The 23,777-nt window shown below is 42.1% G+C and overlaps 1 protein-coding gene across 1 annotated transcript in view; it reads right to left on the reverse strand.

Moving 5' to 3' along the window:
- Nucleotides 1–23,777, reverse strand: part of LNX1 (ligand of numb-protein X 1) — a 145,196-nt gene that overhangs the window by 37,600 nt on the left and 83,819 nt on the right. Inside the window, exons 3-4 of the mRNA XM_083367902.1 lie at nucleotides 7,800–8,041; nucleotides 3,720–3,881 (exon numbers count right to left, since the gene is read on the reverse strand). Of these exons, the coding sequence (XP_083224028.1) occupies nucleotides 3,720–3,881; nucleotides 7,800–8,041 (404 nt within the window). The remainder of the gene's footprint in view (nucleotides 1–3,719; nucleotides 3,882–7,799; nucleotides 8,042–23,777) is intronic.

Below are 23,777 nucleotides of genomic sequence, written 5' to 3' on the forward strand. Positions count from 1 at the left end.
CATTCGATGTTAGCAGCCTTGACACCTTCTTTGTACTACCCTCCACATGTAAAGAGCAGCTGTTGGTAACAACAAACATTATCTTGCTATGCAATGGATATGGTGATATGGCATTAGCCCACTGCCTTGGTGGAGCAGTGGGCTAATGCCTCCTTAAGTAACACCAGCTGCCTGCAATTAGTGCAGGTTCGCATCCCACCAGGCTCAAGGTTGACTCAGCCTTCCATCCTTCCGAGGTAGGTAAAATGAGGACCCAGATTGTTGGGGGCAATTAAGCTGACTTTGTAATAATGCCGCTTGGGGGGTGTATGAAAGCCCTAATAAGCAGGCATATACATAGAATGAAGGCTACTGCTAAGCTTGTAAGCCGCCCTGAGTCTTCGGAGAAGGGCGGGATATAAATGGAATTAAAATAAAATAAAAATAAATAAAATAAACACCAGCTGCCTGCAATTATTGCAGGTTCGCATCCCACCAGGCTCAAGGTTGACTCAGCCTTCCATCCTTCCGAGGTAGGTAAAATGAGGACCCAGATTGTTGGGGGCAATTAAGCTGACTTTGTAATAATGCCGCTTGGGGGGCCCCAAAAGCCCTAATAAGCAGGCATATACATAGAATGAAGGCTACTGCTAAGCACATTGGTTTGTGCTTAAATTGTAAGCCGCCCCGAGTCTTCGGAGAAGGGCGGGATATAAATGGGATTAAAATAAAATAAAAAATGAAAAAAATACAGAAGTGTATGTCTACTTTCCTTGTTTCCAGTTGCATTCAATATGAATAGACAGCAACTGAGCAGGACTACCTTTATAAATAAATAAATAAATGAACGAATAAATGAACGAATAAATAAATAAATAAATAAATAAATGTTTATAAATAAATAAACAATAGTCTTTAGTGTAGCTGGTTTGACACGGGGACTTCTTACGTTGGACACGGCTTAGAAATTCTGGACTGCTTTGTTGCTTGGCGGTTTCGCCTTTCTACATAGACCTCGATAAAAAGGATGAATTTGGATTTTTTTTTTTACTCTTAGCACACATGTATAGCGTATATAGCGTCAGATAACGTATGTCTACACATAAATTGGAACTAGGTCAACAGCTACCAAAAAGAAAGTTAAATTAACACTTGCCGTGAAAGGTTTGAACTGCAGCTGACCTCGCGGAAAACATGAAATAGGAAGCATAATTTCAGAAACAGCCTACTGCTGGACCTTGAGCAGATTAAATGGATACCAATCATAATGGATGCAGACGACTCCGGAAAGTAGACGATAACAGCTGACAGCCAAAAGGCATTTGGAGCCCACTTAACTATTATTCTCTTTAAAGTCTAGCTCAACAGGAGTTCTCCCTGCAAAACCATCAATTGTGCAAACAGCAAAGCTAGAATGGGGCTCAGTTTTGATCTGCCGTTGATCCTTCAAAGCAGATGGGCAACATGTATGATTCACTTGAGCGTTCAAAATGTGTAGATCTGAACAAAGCTCTGGTTTTCCTTTGAATCCCTTTGTGGTCCAGCCCACTTTCTTAGCATATGTGCAAGTTGCCCATAAACCCAGTATCAGCAATGATAGACCTTGGGCTGTAAATCAAGACCACACATCCCGCTTTGCATACATGCAATTAAAGATTGCATATATTCACTAGAGCAGACATGTCAAACACAAGGCCCGGGGCCCGGATCCGGCCCGCGAAGTGGTTTCATGTGGCCCGTGAAGCCATCCTGGAAACAGTGAGGGAACGGCCCCCACTGCCTTGGCCCTGGCCCAGAGACCCTCCTTCTGCCAGAGACCCTCAGATCTGTCCCACTCCTGCCCAGGCCCCCATAGGCACCCTTGATGCGAATGATGTAGAGCTGGCCACGCCCACCCAGTAGGCCATACACACTCTAGCCACGCCCACCCAGTAGGCCACACCCACCCAGGCCACACCCACCTGGCCCCCTAAGGGCAACCGCAATGCTGATGCGGCCCTCAATGAAATTGAGTTTGACACCCCTGCACTAGATGTTCAGTGCATGTCGGAAAATTATTTCTGAAAATTTTTCCGTGAATTGTTTTCTTTTACTTTTTTGGGGGTGGTGGTGGTAAAATTCTTATTAATTACAAAATAGCTTTAAAGAAATTAAAACTAAGCAAGGAACGTAGCATTTAATTTTCAAAGAAAGGCCATAATAAGGCGGAAAACCTGAGCTGATTTTGGATGATCAAAAAGATGGAACATATAGTATAGAATAATAAGGTGGGAAGGGACCATGGAGGTCTTCTAGTCCAGCTCCCTGCCCAGGGCAGGAGATCCTATACCATTCCAGACTTTCTTTGGGCTCAATGGGATGGATACATGTAATCACAGAAAGAATAACAGAATAGAATAATAGAAGTGGAACAAATCTGGAGGTCCTCCAGTCCAAATCCTCCCCCCGCCACCAGCCAGGAGATGCTATATCATTTCAAACAAGTGGTTGTCCAGTCTCTTCTTAAAAGCTTGATGCAGCACCCAACAACTTCCAGAGGCAATTCGTTCCACTGGTTAATTGTTCTCACTGTCAGGAAATTTCTCCTAAGTTCTAGGTTGGGCCTCTCTTTAATGACCTTCCGTCCATTGCTCCTTGTCCTGTCCTCAGGTGCTTTGGAGAATAAGTTGACTCCTTCTTCTCTGTGGTAGCCCCCTCAAATACTGGAAGATTGCTATCATATCACCCCTAGTCTTCTTTTTTGTTAGACTAAGCATTCCTAGTTCCCTCATTGTACAATTTAACCTCCAGGCCCTTAATCATCTTTGTTGTTCTTCTCTGCATTTTTTGTATTGTGGTGACCAGAACTGAAGGTAAGCTTCCAAGTGTAGTCTCACCAGTAAGGTATAATGCAGAACTACAGTATCACTTCATGTGATACTATTCTAGTTTAATGATACTACTTTGATGAAGAGAAGGACGAGGGGGGACATGACAGCGGTGTTCCAATATCTCAGGGGCTGCCACAAAGAAGAGGGAGCCAAGCTATTCTCCAAAGCACCTGAAAGCAGGACAAGAAGCAACGGATGGAAACTAATCAAGGAGAGAAGCAACCTGGAATTAAGGAGAAACTTCCTGACGGTTAGAACAATTAACCAGTGGAACGACTTGCCACCAGAAGCCGTGAATGCTCCAACACTGCAAGTTTTTAAGAAGAGACTGGACAGCCATTTGTCTGAAATGGTATAGGGTTTCCTGCCTGAAATAATAATAATAATAATAATAATAATAATAATAATAATAATAATAATAATAATAATAATAATAATAATAATAATAATTCTGCTACTCGGAACATCTTACATTTTAAGGAGATACCTGGTTGATACCTAGAATGCTGGTAGCAACCCATGTCAACCATTAGTGCCAGTCAGTTTGAGTGTTCAGTTGACTGAGTTTCATGTTTTATGAATAAAAGTTTAATAATAATAATAATAATAACAATAATAATAGTTATTGTTATTATTATTATTATCCCTCTGTTGATGCAGCCTAGATCTAGGTTTCTAGGCTAGCACGGGAAGTAACAGAAAAAGTGAAAGCGAAGAGCAACAACATCTGTACCACTGTGCAGAAAATTATCTAGGTGGATCCAATATGTATTCAGTCATTAAGTTTGATTCATGGGGGACATTATTATTTTACTAAAAAAAGAAATTACACAGTATAATGTAAATAAATAAGTTGGAAAAAATTATTACCTGCTTCTGAAGCAATCAGATTTTCAACATTTTCGCGTTCCCGTTCAACACGGTTAGCCACAGCACTGCCACTTTTTGTCCTTCGAAGGACATTGAGAGCTCTGTTTATCTTTTTAAAAGACCTGCTTCGTACAGTAGAACGCTCAAACTGTGAAGCTGTGGCTGAAGAGGAAAACAGAATATTTAGGCTTGGGCTGAATACCAGAAAAACCTTACTTATTCTAAAGGTTGCTAAATGAAAATAACCTAGATAGTAAGAAAACCTTAAACCTTATTCCATCATTGCACAAGAGCCTTAGTATATTTTAGCCAGTGGAAAGTCAGTGTAACATAGTAGCTTGGTTTTAAAAATTCTGCTTATATAAAGCATGACACAGAGCAAAGAAAGAGTACTGTCACCATGTGCTTTACAGCTCAACTATTTTATTGTGAATAGGAAACAGGAAACTCTACTTAGAACAAAAGAACATAGAGTATATATACCATAGATCAGGACTTGTAAATACTGCCATCTACTGGTTAAACACTACTATAGTTGTTGCATAAAAATACATTCCAACAATGAATTCCAACACTTGAGTATTAGGCTTGGACAAAAAGTAGGCTCAAGTTCACACTTGTTCAGTGGGTGTTGGTAAGCCACACCTGTCTTTTAGGATACTGTAACTCTCTCTCATGATAGTCATAAAACTGAAGGAGAATGCTATATAAAACTGCGTGGAGGAAACTGAATGGATGAATGAATGAATAAATAAATAAATAAATAAATAAAACAAATAAATAAATTCCACACTAATTTCCAAAAGTAATGTCTTGCAATGACATAGTAGAATGTTATTTTGACCATCGTCAATAATAGAAGGATGGGAATATATGCTACAGTCAAAGTTACCAAATGTGTATTTATAATATATTAAATTAAGAAAAGGTCCTTGGAAAGAAAGTTATCATACTTCCTCCAAGTGCACTAGAATAGCCCCTTATCCTTCATGGCAATTCCACAAATTTCAACACAATTCTCTGAATAATATATATATGAGTATTATGGATGTTCAAGAATTCTGCTTTCTTGCAGCTCAAGAAAGTTAGAATGCAGATCTGCTTTGCATTTTGAACTTCTACCAATTTTGGAAGGCAATTCTTAGCTCAGAGGAACAACAACATTCAAATTAAAAAAAAGTGAACTTCAACTGTTAGTGGCATTTGGAATGAACTTTCAGTTTGTCCAGTCTTTTGCATATGCAACAAATCAACTTGGAAGAAGGTGTGACCTCCTAGGGCATGATTTTGAAGACCCATAGGGACTATTATCAAAAGGGGAGGCTGCCAAGTGATTTATCTATTTCTTACATTGTTACATTTAAATTCCACCAGGTCTTCAAAAGTTCATAGGGGTTTCCTTTCATTTTATTCTCAAAACAGCCTTGGGAAATGATTAGGGCTAAGAGAAAGTGTAACCAGCCCAAAATCACTCGTGAATTCCCACAGATGAGGGTGAGTTTGAATCTGAGTTTACCCTGTCTAACTTCTTAAACCACCACACCATAATACTTCATACAATATATATAGGTAAAGGTAAAGGTTCCCCCGCACATGCGTGCTAGTTGTTTCCAACTCTAGGGGCCGATGCTCATCTCTGTTTCAAAGCCGAAGAGTTTGTCCGAGGACGTCTCCGTGGTCATGTGGCCGGCATGACTAGATGCCAAAGGTGCACAGAACACTGTTACCTTCCCACCATAGTGGTCCCTATTTTATTACCTGCATTTTTATGTGCTTTCGAACTGCTAGGTTGGCAGAATCTGGGATGAGTAACAGGCGCTCACTCTGTTACATGGCACTCGGGATTCGACCCGCCAAACTGCCGACCTTCTGATCGACAAGCTCAGCGTCCTAACCCACTGAGCCACCGCGTCCCTTACAGTATATATATAAGCCTATAAACCAACTTTAGGCGGTGTAGAAAATTGGAAAGAATGATGTAGTGGTCTGTGATTAGGCTTAAATAAATTTAAAATGTATTTTATATTCTTAGATGTCAGATAGAAAGCGTGTACCATAGAGCAAGCAGAGAAGAGGGCATCATACAATTAAATTCAAAGTTTCAAACGTAGTTTAATGCTAGAGTCCATTTGGTGTACAGGTAGTCCTCAACATAGGACCATAATGGAGCCCAAATTTTCTGTTGTTAAGTGAGACATTTCTCAAGTGAGTTTTGCCTCATTTTACGAACCTTTTCTTGCCAGTGTTCTTAAATGAATCACTGCCGTTGTTAAGTTAGTAAGATGGTTGTTAAGTGAACCTGGCTTTCCCATGGACTTCGCAAAAGGGGATCACATGATCCCGGGACGCTGTGACCGTCATAAAAATGAGTCAATGGCCAAGTGTCTGAATTTTGATCACAATGATCATGGGGATGCTGCAACGGTCATAAGTGTGAAAAATGGTCATAAGACACTTTTTTCAGTGCCATTGTGACTTTGAACAGTCACTAAATGAACTGTTGTAATTCAAGGACTACCTTTTAAGGCACCAGATTAGAAATCAGGGGACTGAGTTCTAGTCCCATCTTAGGCATGAAGCCAGATGAGTTTACCTGGGCCAGTTACTCGCTCTCAGCTCTAGGAAGAAGGTGTAGAGTCAGAGGTAGGCAACCTTGGCTCTTTTATGACTCATGGACTTCAACTCCCAGAATTCCTGAACCAGCTTGGCTCAGCTTGGAAACCTCTCCCTTTCCCCTCAGCATGGCTGGCTCAGGAATTCTGGGAGTTGAAGTCCACGAGTCATAAAAGAGCCAAGGTGGCCTACCCCTGGTATAGACAATCCTCCCTTCACATTGGCGATTGGGATGGTCTTAAAACGCAATATCAAGTGACTGCATTGACTGTCGGTGGCAGTTACAGCCATCCCAGTTGCCGTCATTAGATGAATCCTACAGTTGCCGCACCCTGTTGTCATGTAATTGCCATTTGTGACTTCTTGCTGCCTTCCCCAACAAGCAATTGACTTTGTCGGAAGGATGCAGATGGCAATCGTGTGACCACAAGGTACCACAACCATTGTAAGCCAGTTGCCCAGTACTTGGATCATGATTACTTGACCACAAGTAAGCTGTGATGGCCACAACTAAGAAGGAACAATTGTTAAGTCCCCCTTGTCCAATGCCACTGTGATTTTGAATGATCACGGAATGATTGGTCATTCAGCAAGGATATCTGTAAAGGCTAAACATTTCTGACCATTTTGCCAAGAAAAAAAGACCTCCAGGGTCCCTTCCAATTCTGTTATTCTCCATTCTCTTCTCTATAAAAGGCTTTGCTTCAGAAAGTTGCTAGGAATCCGAATTGACTCAAAAGCACACACAAACACCCCCCCCTCTCCTTTCCTGGATCCTGTTTCATATATAAAATGATATAATACATTTATAGACTTAAAAAGGGACATGGTGGCTCAGTGGGTTAGGACGCTGAGCTTGTCGATCAGAAGGTCGGCAGTTTGGCGGGTCGAATCCCGAGTGCCGCGTAACAGAGTGAGCGCCTGTTACGCATCCCAGCTTCTGCCAACCTAGCAGTTCGAAAGCATGTAAAAAATGTAAGTAGAAAAATAGGGACCACTAGGGTGGGAAGGTAACAGCGTTCCGGGCGCCTTTGGTGTCTAGTCATGCCGGCCACATGACCATGGAGACATCCTCGGACAAGCGCTGGCTCTTCGGCTTTGAAATGGAGATGAGCACCGGCCCCTAGAGTTGGAAATGACTAGCACGCATGTGCCGGGGAACCTTTACCTTTTACTACACTTAAAACATTCTCAAGATAATTAAATCAGAAGTAATTTTCATACATGGATACAAGTATTTGATTCCGAAAAAATTTTCTTCGTGTAACAATGACTTCCTTCTCCTAGGTTTTTCAATTTCAAATGTGTTGATTTATTGTTGCTTATAGCTGCATTTTGCACATTTATAATGTACTGTGTTGTATATAAATAGTGCAAAAGGTTTCCTGGCCTACCAGTTTAAGCAAAATGTGGCCATTTAGAAATAGGCTTGCTGCATCCAAGATGCTTCCCTGCTGGGGCCCTTACTTCTAGATTGCTGGCTTATATAAAGATGGGTGGGATTGGTTCCTGGTGAGTCGTCCTCAAAGTTGGCATTGAAGGCAGGGTTAACTAGCCCTGGTTCATCTGTCATTAAGGCAATTGTGGCGGCAGCAGAGAACTCAGATCCAAGGGCAGATCCTGTTAAAGCAGCATTCAAATCAGCAGATCCAGCTGGCGATCTTCTCTTTCTCTCCTTGGTGAATCCATAGTGAGAAGCCCCTTTGCACCTAAGGAAGATTAAAGACGACAGAACTTAAACAAAAAAAAACTGCTCAGACGAATGGAGACAGGTAACTTCTTTCAGAAAGTCAAAATTTGCGGCAGGGGGGCGGCGGGGGGGAAAGAGAGAGAAATGAGACTGAATTAGTTTCCCATTTTTAATTTCCTGCACCGTGCCCAAATGGAGAAGCACTGAGAAGTTTAGCCGATTACACAGATTTACTTTTATCCAACTGTGAATACAAACGAAGTAGACGGAGGTCACAGAGAGAGAAGGTCTGAGGATAGGATTGCAAAACAAATATATGAAGGAAGAAAGAACGAATGGGTCAAGAAGAAAAGGAAGGGACTGAAAAAGTTGAGCTTGACTGGAGTTGCCAAGATCTTGGAAAAAGGGAGAGGTGAGAAGTTGAAAGAACAAAAGGCAGCTTGTGAAGAAACAGTGCGTGGATGGAGCGGAAGCCATGATAATCTGCAAGGGAGGCAAAATATGAAGAACAGTAAATGACGGCGTAAATTTAAAATCTAGTCTTATTTCTTTTCTTTCCCCCCCCTCTCATCTCCCTCCCTTCGTTTATTTTTCTTTCTTTCTTTCTTTTTCACTCTTTTCTCCGCATTTTGAGTAAGGGTTGACTCTGAAAGGGTGTTGTGTGATGGACAGGCACGTATGTTATTATAACCAGCAAAGCTTGAGGGCATGACATCTTTTCCTAGGCTCTAGCAGGAGTGGAAGGGCAGAGGAAGATCCATCCAGTCAGGAGGGATTACACGATTAATTCACACCGAAAGCCTGCTTCGGCTAAAGAGATTGATTTGGAGAACACAGGCCCGTTTGTAGCTGTAGTTTCACTGGATCGGAAACAGAGACTCAACTAGCCTGGCAGGTGACTGATCCAAACAAAGGAGAGAGTTATAAGCAGTGTTTTGTCTCTGGCTAATGAAAGAGGGGCAATGTGTGGCAAGGAGGCTTGATTGGGTCAGCTGATGTTTGAGGAAAGAATAAAGCCACTCACGCTGGGGTTGCCCAGTGCCCCACCATGACAAACAGGGACTGTCGTAGCAGCCGTGACTTCACCAGGAGCCTGACAGCTGCCCGTCAGATTTGGGATTCCCAGCGTTTTCTCAAAAGACCGTTCCGCAAACAATTGGAAATAAACCTGTTTGCTTTGCAGAATTAGAATGCAGATTTAGTCTAGCTAACAAAGGACCCTCCCCCCCACCAATCAAATGCTTATTTTTAAATTTCTTATTTCTTTCAACTTCTCAAATCACGAGCTTTGTTCTTTGTGAGGCTTCTATTAGAAGCTGTAAAATATACACAGTCATTATTGCAGACCCTGTAGGGACGCGGTGGCTCAGTGGGTTAGGACGCTGAGCTTGTCGATCAGAAGGTCAGCAGTTTGGCGGGTCGAATCCCCAGTGCCGCGTAGCAGAGTGAGCGCCTGTTACTCGTCCCAGCTTCTGCCAACCTAGCAGTTCGAAAGCACGTAAAAATGCAAGTAGAAAAATAGGGACCACTATGGTGGGAAGGTAACAGCGTTCCGTGCGCCTTTGGTGTCTAGTCATACCAGCCACATGACCATGGAGACGTCCTCGGACAAGCGCTAGCTCTTCGGCTTTGAAACGGAGATGAGCGCCAGGCCCTAGAGTTGGAAACGACTAGCACGCATGTGCGAGGGAACCTTTACCTTTACCTATTGCTGACCCAAATTCTTCTTTCCCCAGCAGATTCTTAGATCCTGGATCTTATTTTAGGGCAGTGGTTTGCACATTTACTCATTAATCTATTCAACTTTCCATATAAGCATTCTTGGGATGTACACCAGGTAGATATTTAAGCAGCAAGTGCACAGAAGCACAAGATAATAAGGTAATCTACTAGACCAGTAACGGCGAACCTTTTAGAGACCGAGTGCCCAAAATGCAACCCAAAACCCACTTATGTATTGTCGGGTGCTGGGTGGGCGTGGTCTATTGGCTGGGTGTGGCCAACTGGGTGGGCATGGCTGCAGTGGTAATGGCAGACTGGGTGGGACTAAAAAGTTCAATCAATCAATCCCAACTTTGCGAGATCTTTTTTTTCCCCCCGCAAGAAGTTGAAATTGATTGATTGAACTTTTGTTTTTTTGTTTTTTGCCCATGGCGGCAGAGGCCTAAAGTGAAAAGGTTTTATAAAACCCAGCTGAAGGCCTGGGACTGGGGTGACGGCATGTGTGCCCACAGGGAGGGCTCTCCGTGCCACATGTGGCACACGTGCCATAGGTTCGCCACCACGGTACTAGACAGAAACCAACTGCAAAATCATTGCCTTGTAGGCAATGCGACTATCTGATGGGTTTCATTGTTGTGATCTCAAGGATCTGCAAAGGTGATCAGAAAGTTCATGGATGCTAAGTGGCCTCAAGCTTGAATGGAGTTAAAAACACTAGCAATTTGTAACTGGATCCCCAAAATAAACCGATTGCCACTAAATATATTCAATAAAAGAGTTTCCACTGAAAGGTCCTAGTCAAGATGCTAATAGCCTTGTTTGGAACTCTGCAACATTTCTAATCAATATTCAACATTAGCAGTGCAGATAGAGAACAGCATTTGGGAGAAATAAATTGGTGTTCTACACTCTCATTTGCAACCCCTAATACACACACACACACACACACACACACACACACACACATACATACATACAGTTATGGCTCAGAAACTCCCAGTACACTATGCATTGAGTCTATAGAGTATGGCAATATTCTTTCTATCTTTATAAATTTCCATGTTATCTTTCAGAAAGTAACTTACTAGTTAAAGACCTGGTATATGAGATATATATTTTTGCAACAGATTACTAAGAAGGAAAATAAAATGAAGACATAGATATACTTAGGTGTGGCTGCTTATGGCAATAATGTTTCCACAATTATTATGCAGAATAGGAAATGGGAGATATTAAAACGATTGTTCTTAAAATGTAACAGCTTTTTTCCCCAGGATAAAATGCCAATATAATCTGATGGCTCTTAATACCATGCATATTTGGACCTAAAATTGTTCTATTAGATAATCCCTGAGGTGGGGTGGGGACTAGAATGCTAAATGATTTACTTTGCAATCCAGAGAGATGGTGCTAGTAAGTCTACAATTTTTGCAGGAAGGCCTCCTTTAGCCAATTTATCCACCCAGCAGAAGAACTAGAACTTGGAAGTATTTCATATGATAGAACAAGAGTTTCCAAAGCAATTTGTACTGCAGGAAGGAGAGAAATTATTCAAAAAGGTCAAAAGTGCCCAAAGCCTCTGGGTTGTCACTATGGATGTTGCAACAGCTACAATCCTATGCTTAATTGTGTTACTATCCACAAACCCACCAACCATTGTCAAAGTCTGTCCATAGTGCACAAGGGGCTTCCCCGTTGACTTTGCTTGTCAGAAGGTTGCAAAAGGGATCACATGACCCCAGGACACTGCGACCGTCATGAATATGAGTCAGCTGTCAACTGTCTGTATTGTGATCATGTGACCATGAGGGATGCTGCAACAGTTGTAAGTGTGACAAACAGTCATAAGTCACATTTTCCAGTGATGTTGTAACTTTGAATGGTCAATAAATGAATTATTTGTAAGTTGAGGACAACCTGTACATAAACTTTGGGCCCTCTGTGGCTGCTTTTTTCTCCTCCATATGTGCATATGTAAAGTCAGAGGCATTTGTTTCTATATTTAAAAATAAATCATTATGTCTGAACCCAGAGCAACAGAACTGGCTTCTTTCCATGAAGCACAGTTCAGATTATCTTACTCTACAATTCAGAGGTAAATATAAAGCATTTTAATTTCCTGGAGAAGAAAGTGAGTAGCACATGAGCCCAAGGTCAATAATTTTATTCCCTGACTTAGTGTCACTAGCACCATTATACTATCAGAACTATTTTGCGACTACAATAGTAATTATACTGAAGAGTAAGGCAACCAAATATGGCCGCTAGGTGGCTGCAATGAGATTTAATTTAATTTTAATTTAATAACATTTATATACCGCCCTTCTCCCTGAGGACTCAGGGCGGTTCACAGGGCAGAATAAAATAACCAATACAAACATTAAAAACAGATTAAACAATTGCCCTAGTTAAAACAATATGATACAACGCTAAAAACCCCCAGAAAAATTAAAAAACAAAAAATAAAACAACCCCAACACTCCCCCTCAGGCTAGGCCGGCTTGTACAAACAAAAATGTCTTGAGATCGCGGCGAAAGGAGCGAAGATCGGGCGCCATCCGGAGCTCTACCGGTAGCTGATTCCACAGCTCCGGAGCGCCCACAGAGAAGGATCTCCCCCTGGGGGCCACCAATCGACATTCTCTGATCGGTGGCACCCTGAGGAGGCCCTCTCTGTGGGAACGCACAGGGCGCAGGGAGCTTGATGCCGGCAGCAGATGTTCCCTGAGGTACTCCGGCCCCATGCCATGGAGTGCTTTGAATACCGTTACCAGTACCTTGAATCTCACCCGGAAGACAACTGGCAACCAATGCAGCTCACGGAGCAGAGGTGTAACGTGGGAGTATCGGGAGACTCCCAACACCACTCTCGCGGCTGCATTCTGTACCAGTTGGAGCTTCCGAGTGGTCCTCAAGGGCAGCCCCATGTAGAGAGCGTTGCAGTAGTCCAGACGAGAGGACACGAGCGCATGAGTGACCGTAAGATGTGAACTCTGTGTCCACCTTATGGTCATCTAAAGTTTTGTAGTCTGGATCTAGTACCGGGCCGCACAAACAAGCAAAGCCCCATTCACGAGATGCAGGCAGCACACAAAACCATGCAACCTCCAGTCCGCCGAAATAACCTCTCTTCACAGAACCGGTCCCTGGTGCCCAAAAGCTTGGGGACTTTTGCTTTAAGGAATCTTGTTATAGAAGTTAATGGGTTTCTCAAAGCAGAAGCAATGAAAAAGGGAAGCACGGAGATGTTGCTGTTAAAGTTGTTGGTAAAGTTGAATAATGTCTGGAGAACTTTCTCCCAATCCTTTGTTAAAGAACGCCCAGCCCTATTAAAAAAAAAAACTATACTCTTTCCTTCCAGATTCCCATTTGTGTTGTGGTAGCCACATAAGCTTTAAATTCTCCTTAATACTCCTGGGGTGGGTATTGTTAACCCGACCTAACAGCTTAAAATGCGGTAGTTTTGGCCCTGAGGAATCTTAGAGGTGCGACTCCATTGATATTCTGGCTTTGGTCCCTTGAGAAGACTGAGGTAGCCTGAGGCATTTGACTGAAAACAATTGAACACTGTCTTAACACCTCTGCATTTGAGAACATGGTGTTAATAGCCTCCCAGAAGTCTGGGTTTACTGACATTTACCTCTGACCTTTATGACCTAAAAGCCTCAGACCTTAATCACCCCACTGGCTCTTTTTGGTACACCCATTACAATGGACAGCACATCCCCGATGACACACCAGCCATAAATAATCTTCACTCCAGGTTGAATTCTGCCAGGGGTTTGTTAAAAATTTTAAAAGAGCTCAGTCAATTGCCCACAGTGACTGGTGTGAAGGAAGCGGAGATGGATGGGAACGAATATTGGCAAGAAAGATTTCTAATTAAAGCATAAAAAGGATGGGTTAAGACAGACAGGGATTCTTTTTGACCTGTTAAATTCACAGACTGACCTTTTACCACGTTAAAAAAAAAAATCTTTCTGAGGAAAATGAACGGCAGGGTGAGCCTACAACCCTGACACTGTGGGGTGGGCTTGGAAGTCCCTTCCCCATCTCAATTATGTTTGGTTTTCAGCGCTGAGTTTTCTGGACCTCACTACCAGCCTATTGTACACCTTAAAACAGTAGACTTCTGTTCCTAAGGACTTGAGAATAGATCATAAGTCGATTCAAGGTGCTCCATCTTGTAGCATCTAATGGAGTCCACTCCATAAGAAGACTCACGTGCTCCAACACTGGAGGCTTTGAAGATGATTCTGGACAGCCACTTGTCTGGAATGGTATAGAGCAGGGGTGTCAAATTGCCAGCTGGCAGGCCGGATGCGTTATACCGAAACCACGTCCACCCCATTGCCGGCAATGGAAAGAAAGTCGCGATACGTCATGACACATCATGTGACGTTGCGAGTTTGTTACCCCTGGTATAGAGTCTCCTGTTTGAGCAGGGGGTTGGACTAGAAGACCTCCAAGGTCCCTTCCAACTCTGTTGTCTTGTTATTCTGTTCTTCTGTTAATTTGAGAGGAGGTAGTTTATTCTCAGGGATGCGGTGGCTCAGTGGGTTAGGACGCTGAGCTTGTCGATCAGAAGGTCGGCAGTTTGGCGGGTCGAATGCCCAGTGCCACATAACAGAGTGAGCACCTGTTACTCGTCCCAGCTTCTGTCAAACTAGCAGTTCGAAAGCACGTAAAAATGCAGGTAGTAAAATAGGGACCACTATGGTGGGAAGGTAACAGCGTTCCGTGTACCTTTGGCGTCTAGTCATACCGGCCACATGACCACGGAGACGTCCTCGGACAAGCGCTGGCTCTTCGGCTTTGAAACGGAGATGAGCACCGGCCCCTAGAGTCGGAAACGACTAGCACGCATGTGCGGGGGAACCTTTACCTTTACCTTAGTTTATTTTCAAGGATGCAGGATTCTTCTCAGGCAACTTATTTACTTAGGCTACAGAATAAGCTATAACAAAAACCCTGTTCAGTAACTTTTCAGTTGAGATATTTACCATGGCAATCAAACTTGCTGAAATCCAAACCTGTGTACTGTATATAATGAAACTTAGCAACATGGACTATTGTTTGGAGGTAGAAAAATTTAACAAAATTTAATTCATTTTTTATATTAGTATTGTTATTGTCATTGTTGTTGCTGTTATTATATTATTATTATTATTATTTTCTTTCTCAGGGCTTTGGAATGATTAGGCTATATATTCAAATATATAAATAAATATGAAGACAACTGAGCAAAAATACCACATGTAGAAGTGTGTGCCAAGTACTACAAATTACAATCTTTACATATTTTGTTTTGCAAAATGTCTCTGCATTTCAACTACCAAAATTCTTACGTCTGAATGCAAAAATGAACAGTATAATTCTGTTGGCCGGAGGGAAGGCAACCAGTTAATAACCATCTAAAAGTATACCATATTCTGCAGATCTTATCAAAGCAGCACAGGCTGGTTTTTGATAGGAAACACATTTTTGTTTTTTTCATCCGAGGTAGTGGTTATCTATTCAATGATAATTTATCCTAATTAACTGGATTATCACATGCCAAAAACCCATAATTCTTTCCAGGGTTGTTACAATTAAAACCAAAGGCCTGCAAGTGACCCTAATTTCTTATTTTATCCACTGTAGGCTGGTTAATGTGAAATTATAGCTAACTGAAAAAAAAATCCTGGCTTTCTAACAATAGCACTTTAAGAAAAAAGGAAATAACATTTATGGACGAGGACAGATTTCATGCTAAGTGTCTGTGAGGCATGGGTAGTGAGAAGAATGATGGGGTGCATATTTTAATGCTATCTTTCAAATGATGTAAGTCATATACTTGCATCAAGATGCAGTTACATAATTATGATATTTGCATAATGAGTGTTATGAACCTGTATGCCATCATTTCCACATTAGAATAGAATAGAATAGAATAGAATAGAATAGAATAGAATAGAATACAGCTGGAAGGGACCTTGGAGGTCTTCTAGTCCAGCCCCCTGCTTAAGTAGGAGAACTTATACCATCTCAGACAAGTGACTGTCTAGTCTCTTCTTAAAAACCATCAGTGATGGAGCGCCCATGATTTCTGGAGGCAAGCTGTTCCACTGGTTAATTGTCCTCACTGTCAGGAAGTTTCTTCTTAATTCCAGGTTGCTTCTCTCTTTGATCAGTTTCCAACCATTGTGGCATCTTCTAGATGTCTATGAGCACTGTGGCTATCTTTCTTATAAAAGCAAAATACAGACAGTCCTCAATTTATGGCCACAACTGAGTCCAACATTTCTGTTGCTAAGCAAGAGGTTTGTTGAGTTTTGCCCCGTTTTTTGACTTTCCTTGCCACAATTGTGAAGTGAATCACTGCAGTTCTTAAGTCAGTAAACAGGTTAAGTGAATCTGGCTTTCTCATTGACTTGGCTTGTTGGAAGGTTGCAAAAAGTGATCACATAACCCCAGGACATTGCAACCGTCATAAATATGAGTCAGTTGCCAAGCTTCTAAATTTTGATCATGTGACATGGGGATGCTGCAGCAGTTGCAAATGTGAAAAACAGTTGTAAGTCACTTTTCGTGGTAACTTTGAATGGTCACTAAATGAGCTGTTCTAAGTCGAGAATTACCTGTACTGTATTATATGACTATGCATATGGGGATGGTAGTAAGTCTTCACATAGGCTCACATACCTAACTGTAATGTTCAGCAACGGCCAATCCTCAAGGCAAGAAATCCAAAATCTGTTTTTCTTCAGAGGGATCAGATTCTTGTGTCCCATTTTCAGACTTTATAGTTCTCTACTTAGTTTCATGGAGGGACACAGTGGCTCAGTGGGTTAGGATGCTGAGCTTGCCGATCAGAAGGTTCGGCAGTTTGGCGGGTCGAATCCCGAGTGCCGCGTAACAGAGTGAGCACCTGTTACTCGTCCCAGCTTCTGCCAACCTAGCAGTTCAAAAGCACGTAAAAATGCAAGTAGAAAAATAGGGACCACTACGGTGGGAAGGTAACGGCGTTCTGTGCGCCTTTGGCGTCTAGTCATGCCGGCCACATGACCACGGAGACGTCCTCGGACAAGCGCTGGCTCTTCGGCTTTGAAACGGAGATGAGCACCGGCCCCTAGAGTTGGAAATGACTAGCACGCATGTGCGGGGGAACCTTTACCTTTACCTTACTTAGTTTCAATATCTCCTGTGTAGTTGTGAGGGATATACATTTTATACGTTTCCTTGCTTCCTTGGTGACTTTATTAACCAAAGTAAAAAAAGAAAGATAAAAAATAGGGACAGAATCAATAGCAAAAAAAATAATATTGCACCCTTTCTTAATGTTTTGGAAAAGTCTTGCAGGCTCAAGTATTTATGATGGTTTATTTGAAAAGCTTCACAACTGAACAAAGCTATTTAGAAAATCAGCAACTGACCCAAAGTTGGTTTTTCAAAAGGCAACTTGACTTCCTTGATTTTCCTTCAAGACATCTCGCTTCTCATCCAAGAAGCTTATTCAGTTCTGACTGAAGGGTGGGGAATGGAAGGATTTATATTCCTCACAGTCATCTGATTGTTAGCACTCTTTCTGAGAGTCGTTGAGGCCACTTGGAGGTTTATCTGTGCCCTTGAGATCACCTGAGTAGTGCAAATGGGTTGTTCTGAACCAGCCCTTCTGGCCTTGTAGTAAGGCAAACCCCTTTTCAGAAAGAAGAGACTGGAGAGCGTCCAAGGCTAAAAGGCATCTGCCAAGATTTAATTACGCAGTTAACAAAAACACTAGAGCTTGTCTTCTCAAGCGGAAAAGTTGCTTTCAGCAACCAGCCCCTCCCCAAACACTCCTTTTATAGAGAGCTCAGGGCGTGGTCTCCCTGTGCCTCCTCCCGAGGAGTCCCATAGCCTTTCTTTGTTTGTTCCTGCTCGACTGCCTCCTGCGTCGGGCGTCCTTGAACAGGGCCAGCTGTGGGTCATCATCCTCCGCACTCTCGGGCTCACGCAGCTGAGAAGAGGTCCCCGGCTGAGGACTCTGCAAAGCCTCCAAACCATCATCAGCCGGTTCGTCTCCCTCCTCCCCCTCATCTGAGTCCTCCGATACATCGGAGCCGGCTGTCGGACCCACAGGCTGGCCCTGAGTCACAACATGGGTGTGGAGCCTTCTTGGAACTGCTGAAAGGACTGTGTTGTAAATAGGAATAGATGGTATTTGTATTCCTCCCCATCTATCGAGAGAGGGCTGTTCAGTCTTAATACTGATGGCCTCTTTGACCCCTCGTTCAATCCAGCGGTCCTCTCTGTCCAGAATGTGGACTTTGCTGTCTTCAAAAGAGTGGGCTTTGTCTTTCAAATGCAGATGGACTGCTCAATCTTGTCCTGATGAGTTTGTTCTCATACGTTATGCCCTGTGTTTGTGAAGTGGCCATTTTGTTTCTCCAATGTACAGATCTGTACATGTCTCACTGCAAGATTGCAAGATTGCCTATCCCTAATTTAAGCATTGTGTGGAATATCACATTGCTCAGTTTGTGTCTGGCTGTTTTATTCTTGGGGTGGACACAAGCTGAGCAATGCGATATTCCAAACAATGCTTAAATTAGGGATAGGCAATCTTGTAACGCTAAATGTTTCTGGATTCCAACCTCCATTAAGCATAATGGCAATGGATTGCGCAAGGAATAATCCAAAACATCTGGGAACATCAGGTTGATTATACAGAGGATATGTTTTTGAGGCTCACAATATGCCAACTTCCATCAATTACTGCTTGGGTCTGCTATGGGTGCAGGCCAATTCTTGACAGTATTTGTTGATTTTGATTGGTGCTTTTATTCTTCCTTTGCACACCATCCACATCAAGCAGTGGGTACATTGAAGAATGTTCCAAATAAATCCAGCTTGTGTTTTGTAAATAGTGCTGTAAATTTACATGAGTACAGATGGTTGATCCTTACAAAATGATCAGTGTTTATATAGTACACAAAGATTACACTACAAAAGACTATTCCTTGTAATGTCTCAATTAAGCAAGCTTCTTTTGAGAAACCTAGATATTCTTTTAGGGCGGAAGAACACGTCTCTGTTCTCATGTGAGCCAAGGCAGAGAACAAAATCCTTAAACAACAAGAAGGGAAGGCAACCATGGGACAAAGATGTTTCAATCGAGACTGTCAATCAGTAGAAGAAGTAAAAAGAGAAAGAAATAAAGAGAACGAGAGATCCTTCTAAGAAAAGTAGAAATCACAGGAATGTTTAAAACTGCTATAAGATATTGCTTTTAGGAACAATTTTGGAAGAAAGCTAATAGGAGTAAATGAAATTAAAAGAAAATGAAAGACTCTGCAGACTGAAAAATAGAAAAAGAATAAATAAAGATGGACCAATGGAAGAGAGGAATCCTAGTGAGACAAGGTCACAAAGAACAACAATTCTTTTAAAATCATCCCAAAGGTGCTTTTTCATGAGGCAACTGGACTTTCTTGTTTTTTCTTTGAAGATGTTTCACTTCTCATCCAAGAAGCTTCTTCAGCTCTGATTGGATGGTGGGGAATGGGAGGATTTATACTCCTTGCAGACAGCTGATCATCTGCATTCTTTTAGGAAGTCGTTGAGGCCACTTGGAGGTTTATCTGTGTCCTCAGGGTCACCTGAGTGGTGCAAATGGGTGTGGAGCCTTCTTTTGCACCTCTCAGGTGACCCTGAGGACACAGAAAGACCTCCAAGTGGCCTCAACGACTCTCTAAAAGAATGCAAATGACCAGCTGTCTGCAAGGAGTATAAATCCTTCCGTTCCCCACCAGTCAGTCAGAGCTGAAGAAGCTTCTTGGATGAGAAGCAAAACGTCTTCAAAGAAAAACAAAGAAGTAGAGTTGCCTCTTGAAAAAATACCTTTGGGACAACCATGACCTGGATGACTGAGAATCTCCATAGACATTCTTTTACAATAAAAATCAGAAAGTTAAAAGGTCTTTCCAGAGGTAATGTATGGTAGAGAAGACTGGACTGATACTTTCAAATTATTTATGGATTTGGAAACAGTTACTGAAAATATCGTGGGCTGAAAGAACCAGCAATCCATCAAGCCTGAAATAAATAAATGTCTGATTGCTCCCTTGGGGTGATGATTAGCAAGCCCAACGTATTAACATCCTTTCGGCTTGTGATTTAAGCAGATGATGGACTAGAAAAAAATGAGTATTCTTGGCAAGAGTGAGGGAAGCAGAGAAAGCAAAAGTAAAAAAAAAGAGGAAATATAACAGATAAGGTGGCTAGATAGAATCAAAGAAAATACAGAAATATCCTTGGAAAAAAAAAGTAAATTACTGCTGGACACAGGTCAAGCAAGCACATTAATTTGTCCTTGCATTTCTTCCCTCCTTTGCCTGACTTAGTGACACCTAGAAACTCAAAGTAATACAATCCCAGAATTATCTGGGATGTGGACAAGATGGTTCAACCATTTTGAGCCCTTAGACAGCCCCATCATTTAACTATTATTTTGCAAGCAACATTTTGAAACTGCCAGACATTGTTCAAAGTCAACAAGTAAAAAACAACAACAACAACACAAAAGAGTTCCTTTTTTGGTTTCATCTTTTCTTCTTCTTCTTCAGGAAAAAAAATAAACAAATGCCGTGCCCACAGTTGTGAGGGTAAACAAGTTGCTATGAAGCACAACTGATGTTTATAAACTATTCTGAAGTGGTAAAATTCTATGTGCATGCTGTTTGGGTTGTCCTGGCCTTCCACATCAAGAGACACACCAAGCAGTCTATTTCCATCGAACAGACATCCTCACGGTTGTCTGTCTGCAAAATGCCTCTGGGGTTCAGTGACATGGTGGGATGCAGAGAGCCATCCTACAGAACAGATTGTTAATTGCTTGTCAACATATATTTACGGAGCAGCTGAAACATTTGAAGAGATAGGAGCTGCCGGAGGGGAATGAAGCTTCCATAGCTGGCATTTATTGAAACCAAAAATATCAGCGAGAGACCTCTTCAGATATTTCAAAGGGGTTGTTGCAGATGAATTGTAATGAAGAAACTTGATAACATAAAGGAGCCAGCGTAATCTTGTCTTGGGGAAAGTGAGAATGCATTCCTGAAGCGCCTGGTCTGAATTATAGTTTAAACAATGCCTAACTTAATACAGACCTGCTTCTGTAAGTATTTTTTCAAAGTTCAGATCATTTCTTTCTATTTAGCAGTGTATTCTTGTGGCGAATGGTTTGGGAGGTGGCTGGCATGCAGAATCAAAGTGAACATCACTCAGGTTGCAAATATGCAGCAGGCAAAGGGAAATAGACGCCCTTTCAATTGCTGCTTGCAGAATGAGCAACTGGAGATGTTACTTGGAGGCAGCGGTGGGATTCAAATAGGTGAACAACTCGTTCTCTGTGTGGATGCCACTTCCGGAAGTCCATTCTGGGCCTGGGCAACAAAAAAAAATAGCTACTGGTTCTGCCGAAGTGGTGCGAACCGGCTGAATCCTTCCACTGGTTGGAGGTCACTGTCACCATGCTTGAAAAATAACAGTGGCTCAAAACTCTGCAGTTGTATTTGTCCAGCACTGGAAAAATGAAAACTTGCCGACTGAAGAAGTACTAATTAAGAAAATTCTAGAGTGTGCAGAAATGGATAGATTGACTTTAAAGATTAAAGAGAAAGAAGACTTGATGTACTTTAGAATATGGGATAATTTCTATCAATGGCTAGAAAAACGAGTCAGAGAGAAAGGAACGTGATATGTAATTTTGAATGTATATTAGCAAGAAGAAGGCTATTGAGTGATTAATTAACATACTGCTTATGATAATTAACTATATCTATTATTGTTAGTTAAATACATGTACCCAGACATTATGTTGTTTGCTAAATATTGAAAATGTTATTTGCAAAAACTCCAACCCCAATTCCAACCCCAACCCCAACCCTAATCCCAACCCCACCTTATCCCTAACCCTATAAAAAGGTAAATGTAAAGGTTCCCCCGCACATGCGTGCTAGTCGTTTCCGACTCTAGGGGCCGGTGCTCATCTCCGTTTCAAAGCCGAAGAGCCAGCGCTTGTCCGAGGACGTCTCCGTGGTCATGTGGCCGGCATGACTAGATGCCAAAGGCGCACGGAACGCTGTTACCTTCCCACCGTAGTGGTCCCTATTTTTCTACTTGCATTTTTAGGTGCTTTCGAACTGCTAGGTTGGGAGAAGCTGGGATGAGTAACAGGCGCTCACTCTGTTACGCGGCACTCGGGATTCGACCCACCAAACTGCCGACCTTTTGATCGACAAGCTCAGCGTCCTAACCCACTGAGCCACCGCGTCCCTTCCCTAACCCTAAAAAAACTAATAAAATCTATCTATCTATCTATCTATCTATCTATCTATCTATCTATCTATCTATCTATCTATCTATCTTAAAAAAAACCTCTGCAGTTGCATTCTTTTAGAACCAAAACACCCTGTTTTATTCAGGCCCCAATAATAAAAGGATTGGAAATAACGCTTACTTATAGTTGAAAATGAGTCAGAGGTATAATCAAGGCAATTTTGAGGATGCACTTCCATCAAGTCCCTTTTTCAGTTCAGCTTCTTACTGCAAATTCAGAAACTGACGCATTCAGATTTTGAACTGCCTTCCAAAATTGCAGGTGCTTGAATCTGCTAGAAACAAAGTCCATGCACACAGACCCATTTTGCAACGTAGCCACTATACCTACGCAACCTGTTAATTGAAGTTAACACATTCTTGGAGGGGGGAAAAAGCAAGAATGTATTATAATTTAATCTCTTTGGGGAGGGAAAAAAAAGCGAGGGATAAGAAACTCACTGGGGATGGTGTAAGGGTTAAAGCTAAGCAACATTTCAAATTTTAAAAGTGAAACAACCCTCCAAAATGTATACACTGTGATAAGAGTTGAGAAGAAGAAAAAAAGGATCTTCTCAGCCATGCAGTATATATTTTGCAGATTCATGGCTTCTAACACATGGAAACAGCTGGTTTTGGAGAACCCTCCAGCGTGAAGACTAGAGTTCAAGGCAAGAGAGTTACATGTACGTGACATGACCAGAACATGTAGCTATATCTCTTCAACCCCACAGCTGTTGAGAACAGCTGCGCTTTATATGCCTAAAGGGAATACAGTAAAGTGATTTGCAAAGTTTTTAGAAATTAAATTTGTAATTATGCAGACCCTGCAAATTCAGCCACCAAAGCCTCTGTAATTTAGACGTGGCCCAGCAGAAGATAAGGTAGTCAAAACACATTTGGGCTAAAATTAAGTTGTATCTCATCTATCTCGTAACCGTAACCCAACTATTCTTGCTGTATAGCACAGGATTCTGGGTTACATGACTTAGTTTGCATAAGGACCCAATTAACAGCAGTAAAATATTTTGGAAGAGCAATGCATTTTATTGGAGGAAAATATCTCCTTTCCCCCCCTTTTTTTAAAAAAAGAGTGTAAGATAAAGGTAAAGGTTCCCCCGCACATGCGTGCTAGTCGTTTCCGACTCTAGGGGCCGGTGCTCATCTCCGTTTCAAAGCCGAAGAGCCAGCGCTTGTCTGAGGACATCCCCGTGGTCATGTGGCCGGCATGACTAGACGCCAAAGGCGCACGGAACGCTGTTACCTTCCCATGGTAGTGGTCCCTATTTTTCTACTTGCATTTTTACATGCTAGGTTGGCAGAAGCTGGGACGAGTAACGGGCGCTCACTCTGTTACGCGGCACTCGGGATTCGACCCGCCAAACTGCCGACCTTCTGATCGACAAGCTCAGCGTCCTAACCCACTGAGCCACCGCGTCATTAAGCCAAACTGATTGTGTATATTTTAGGAGACTTGAATGTGAAGGTTCTGTGACTTTCCCATCCTGCTTCAGAAATGGCAAACTCGTGAAATGGAACGAAACAGAAGAAAGAGAGCGTGAAGTAAACAACATTGACATACAGGAAGTGCTCAGCTTATGACTATAACTGAGTCCAAAATTTATGTTGCTAAGTGCAAAATTTGTTAAGCCCCATTTTACGACTTTTCTTGCCAAAGTTGTTAAGTGAATCAC

The sequence above is a fragment of the Vipera ursinii genome, assembly GCF_947247035.1.
Source record: "Vipera ursinii genome assembly, chromosome: 7".
NCBI classification, from domain to species: Eukaryota; Metazoa; Chordata; class Lepidosauria; order Squamata; family Viperidae; genus Vipera; species Vipera ursinii.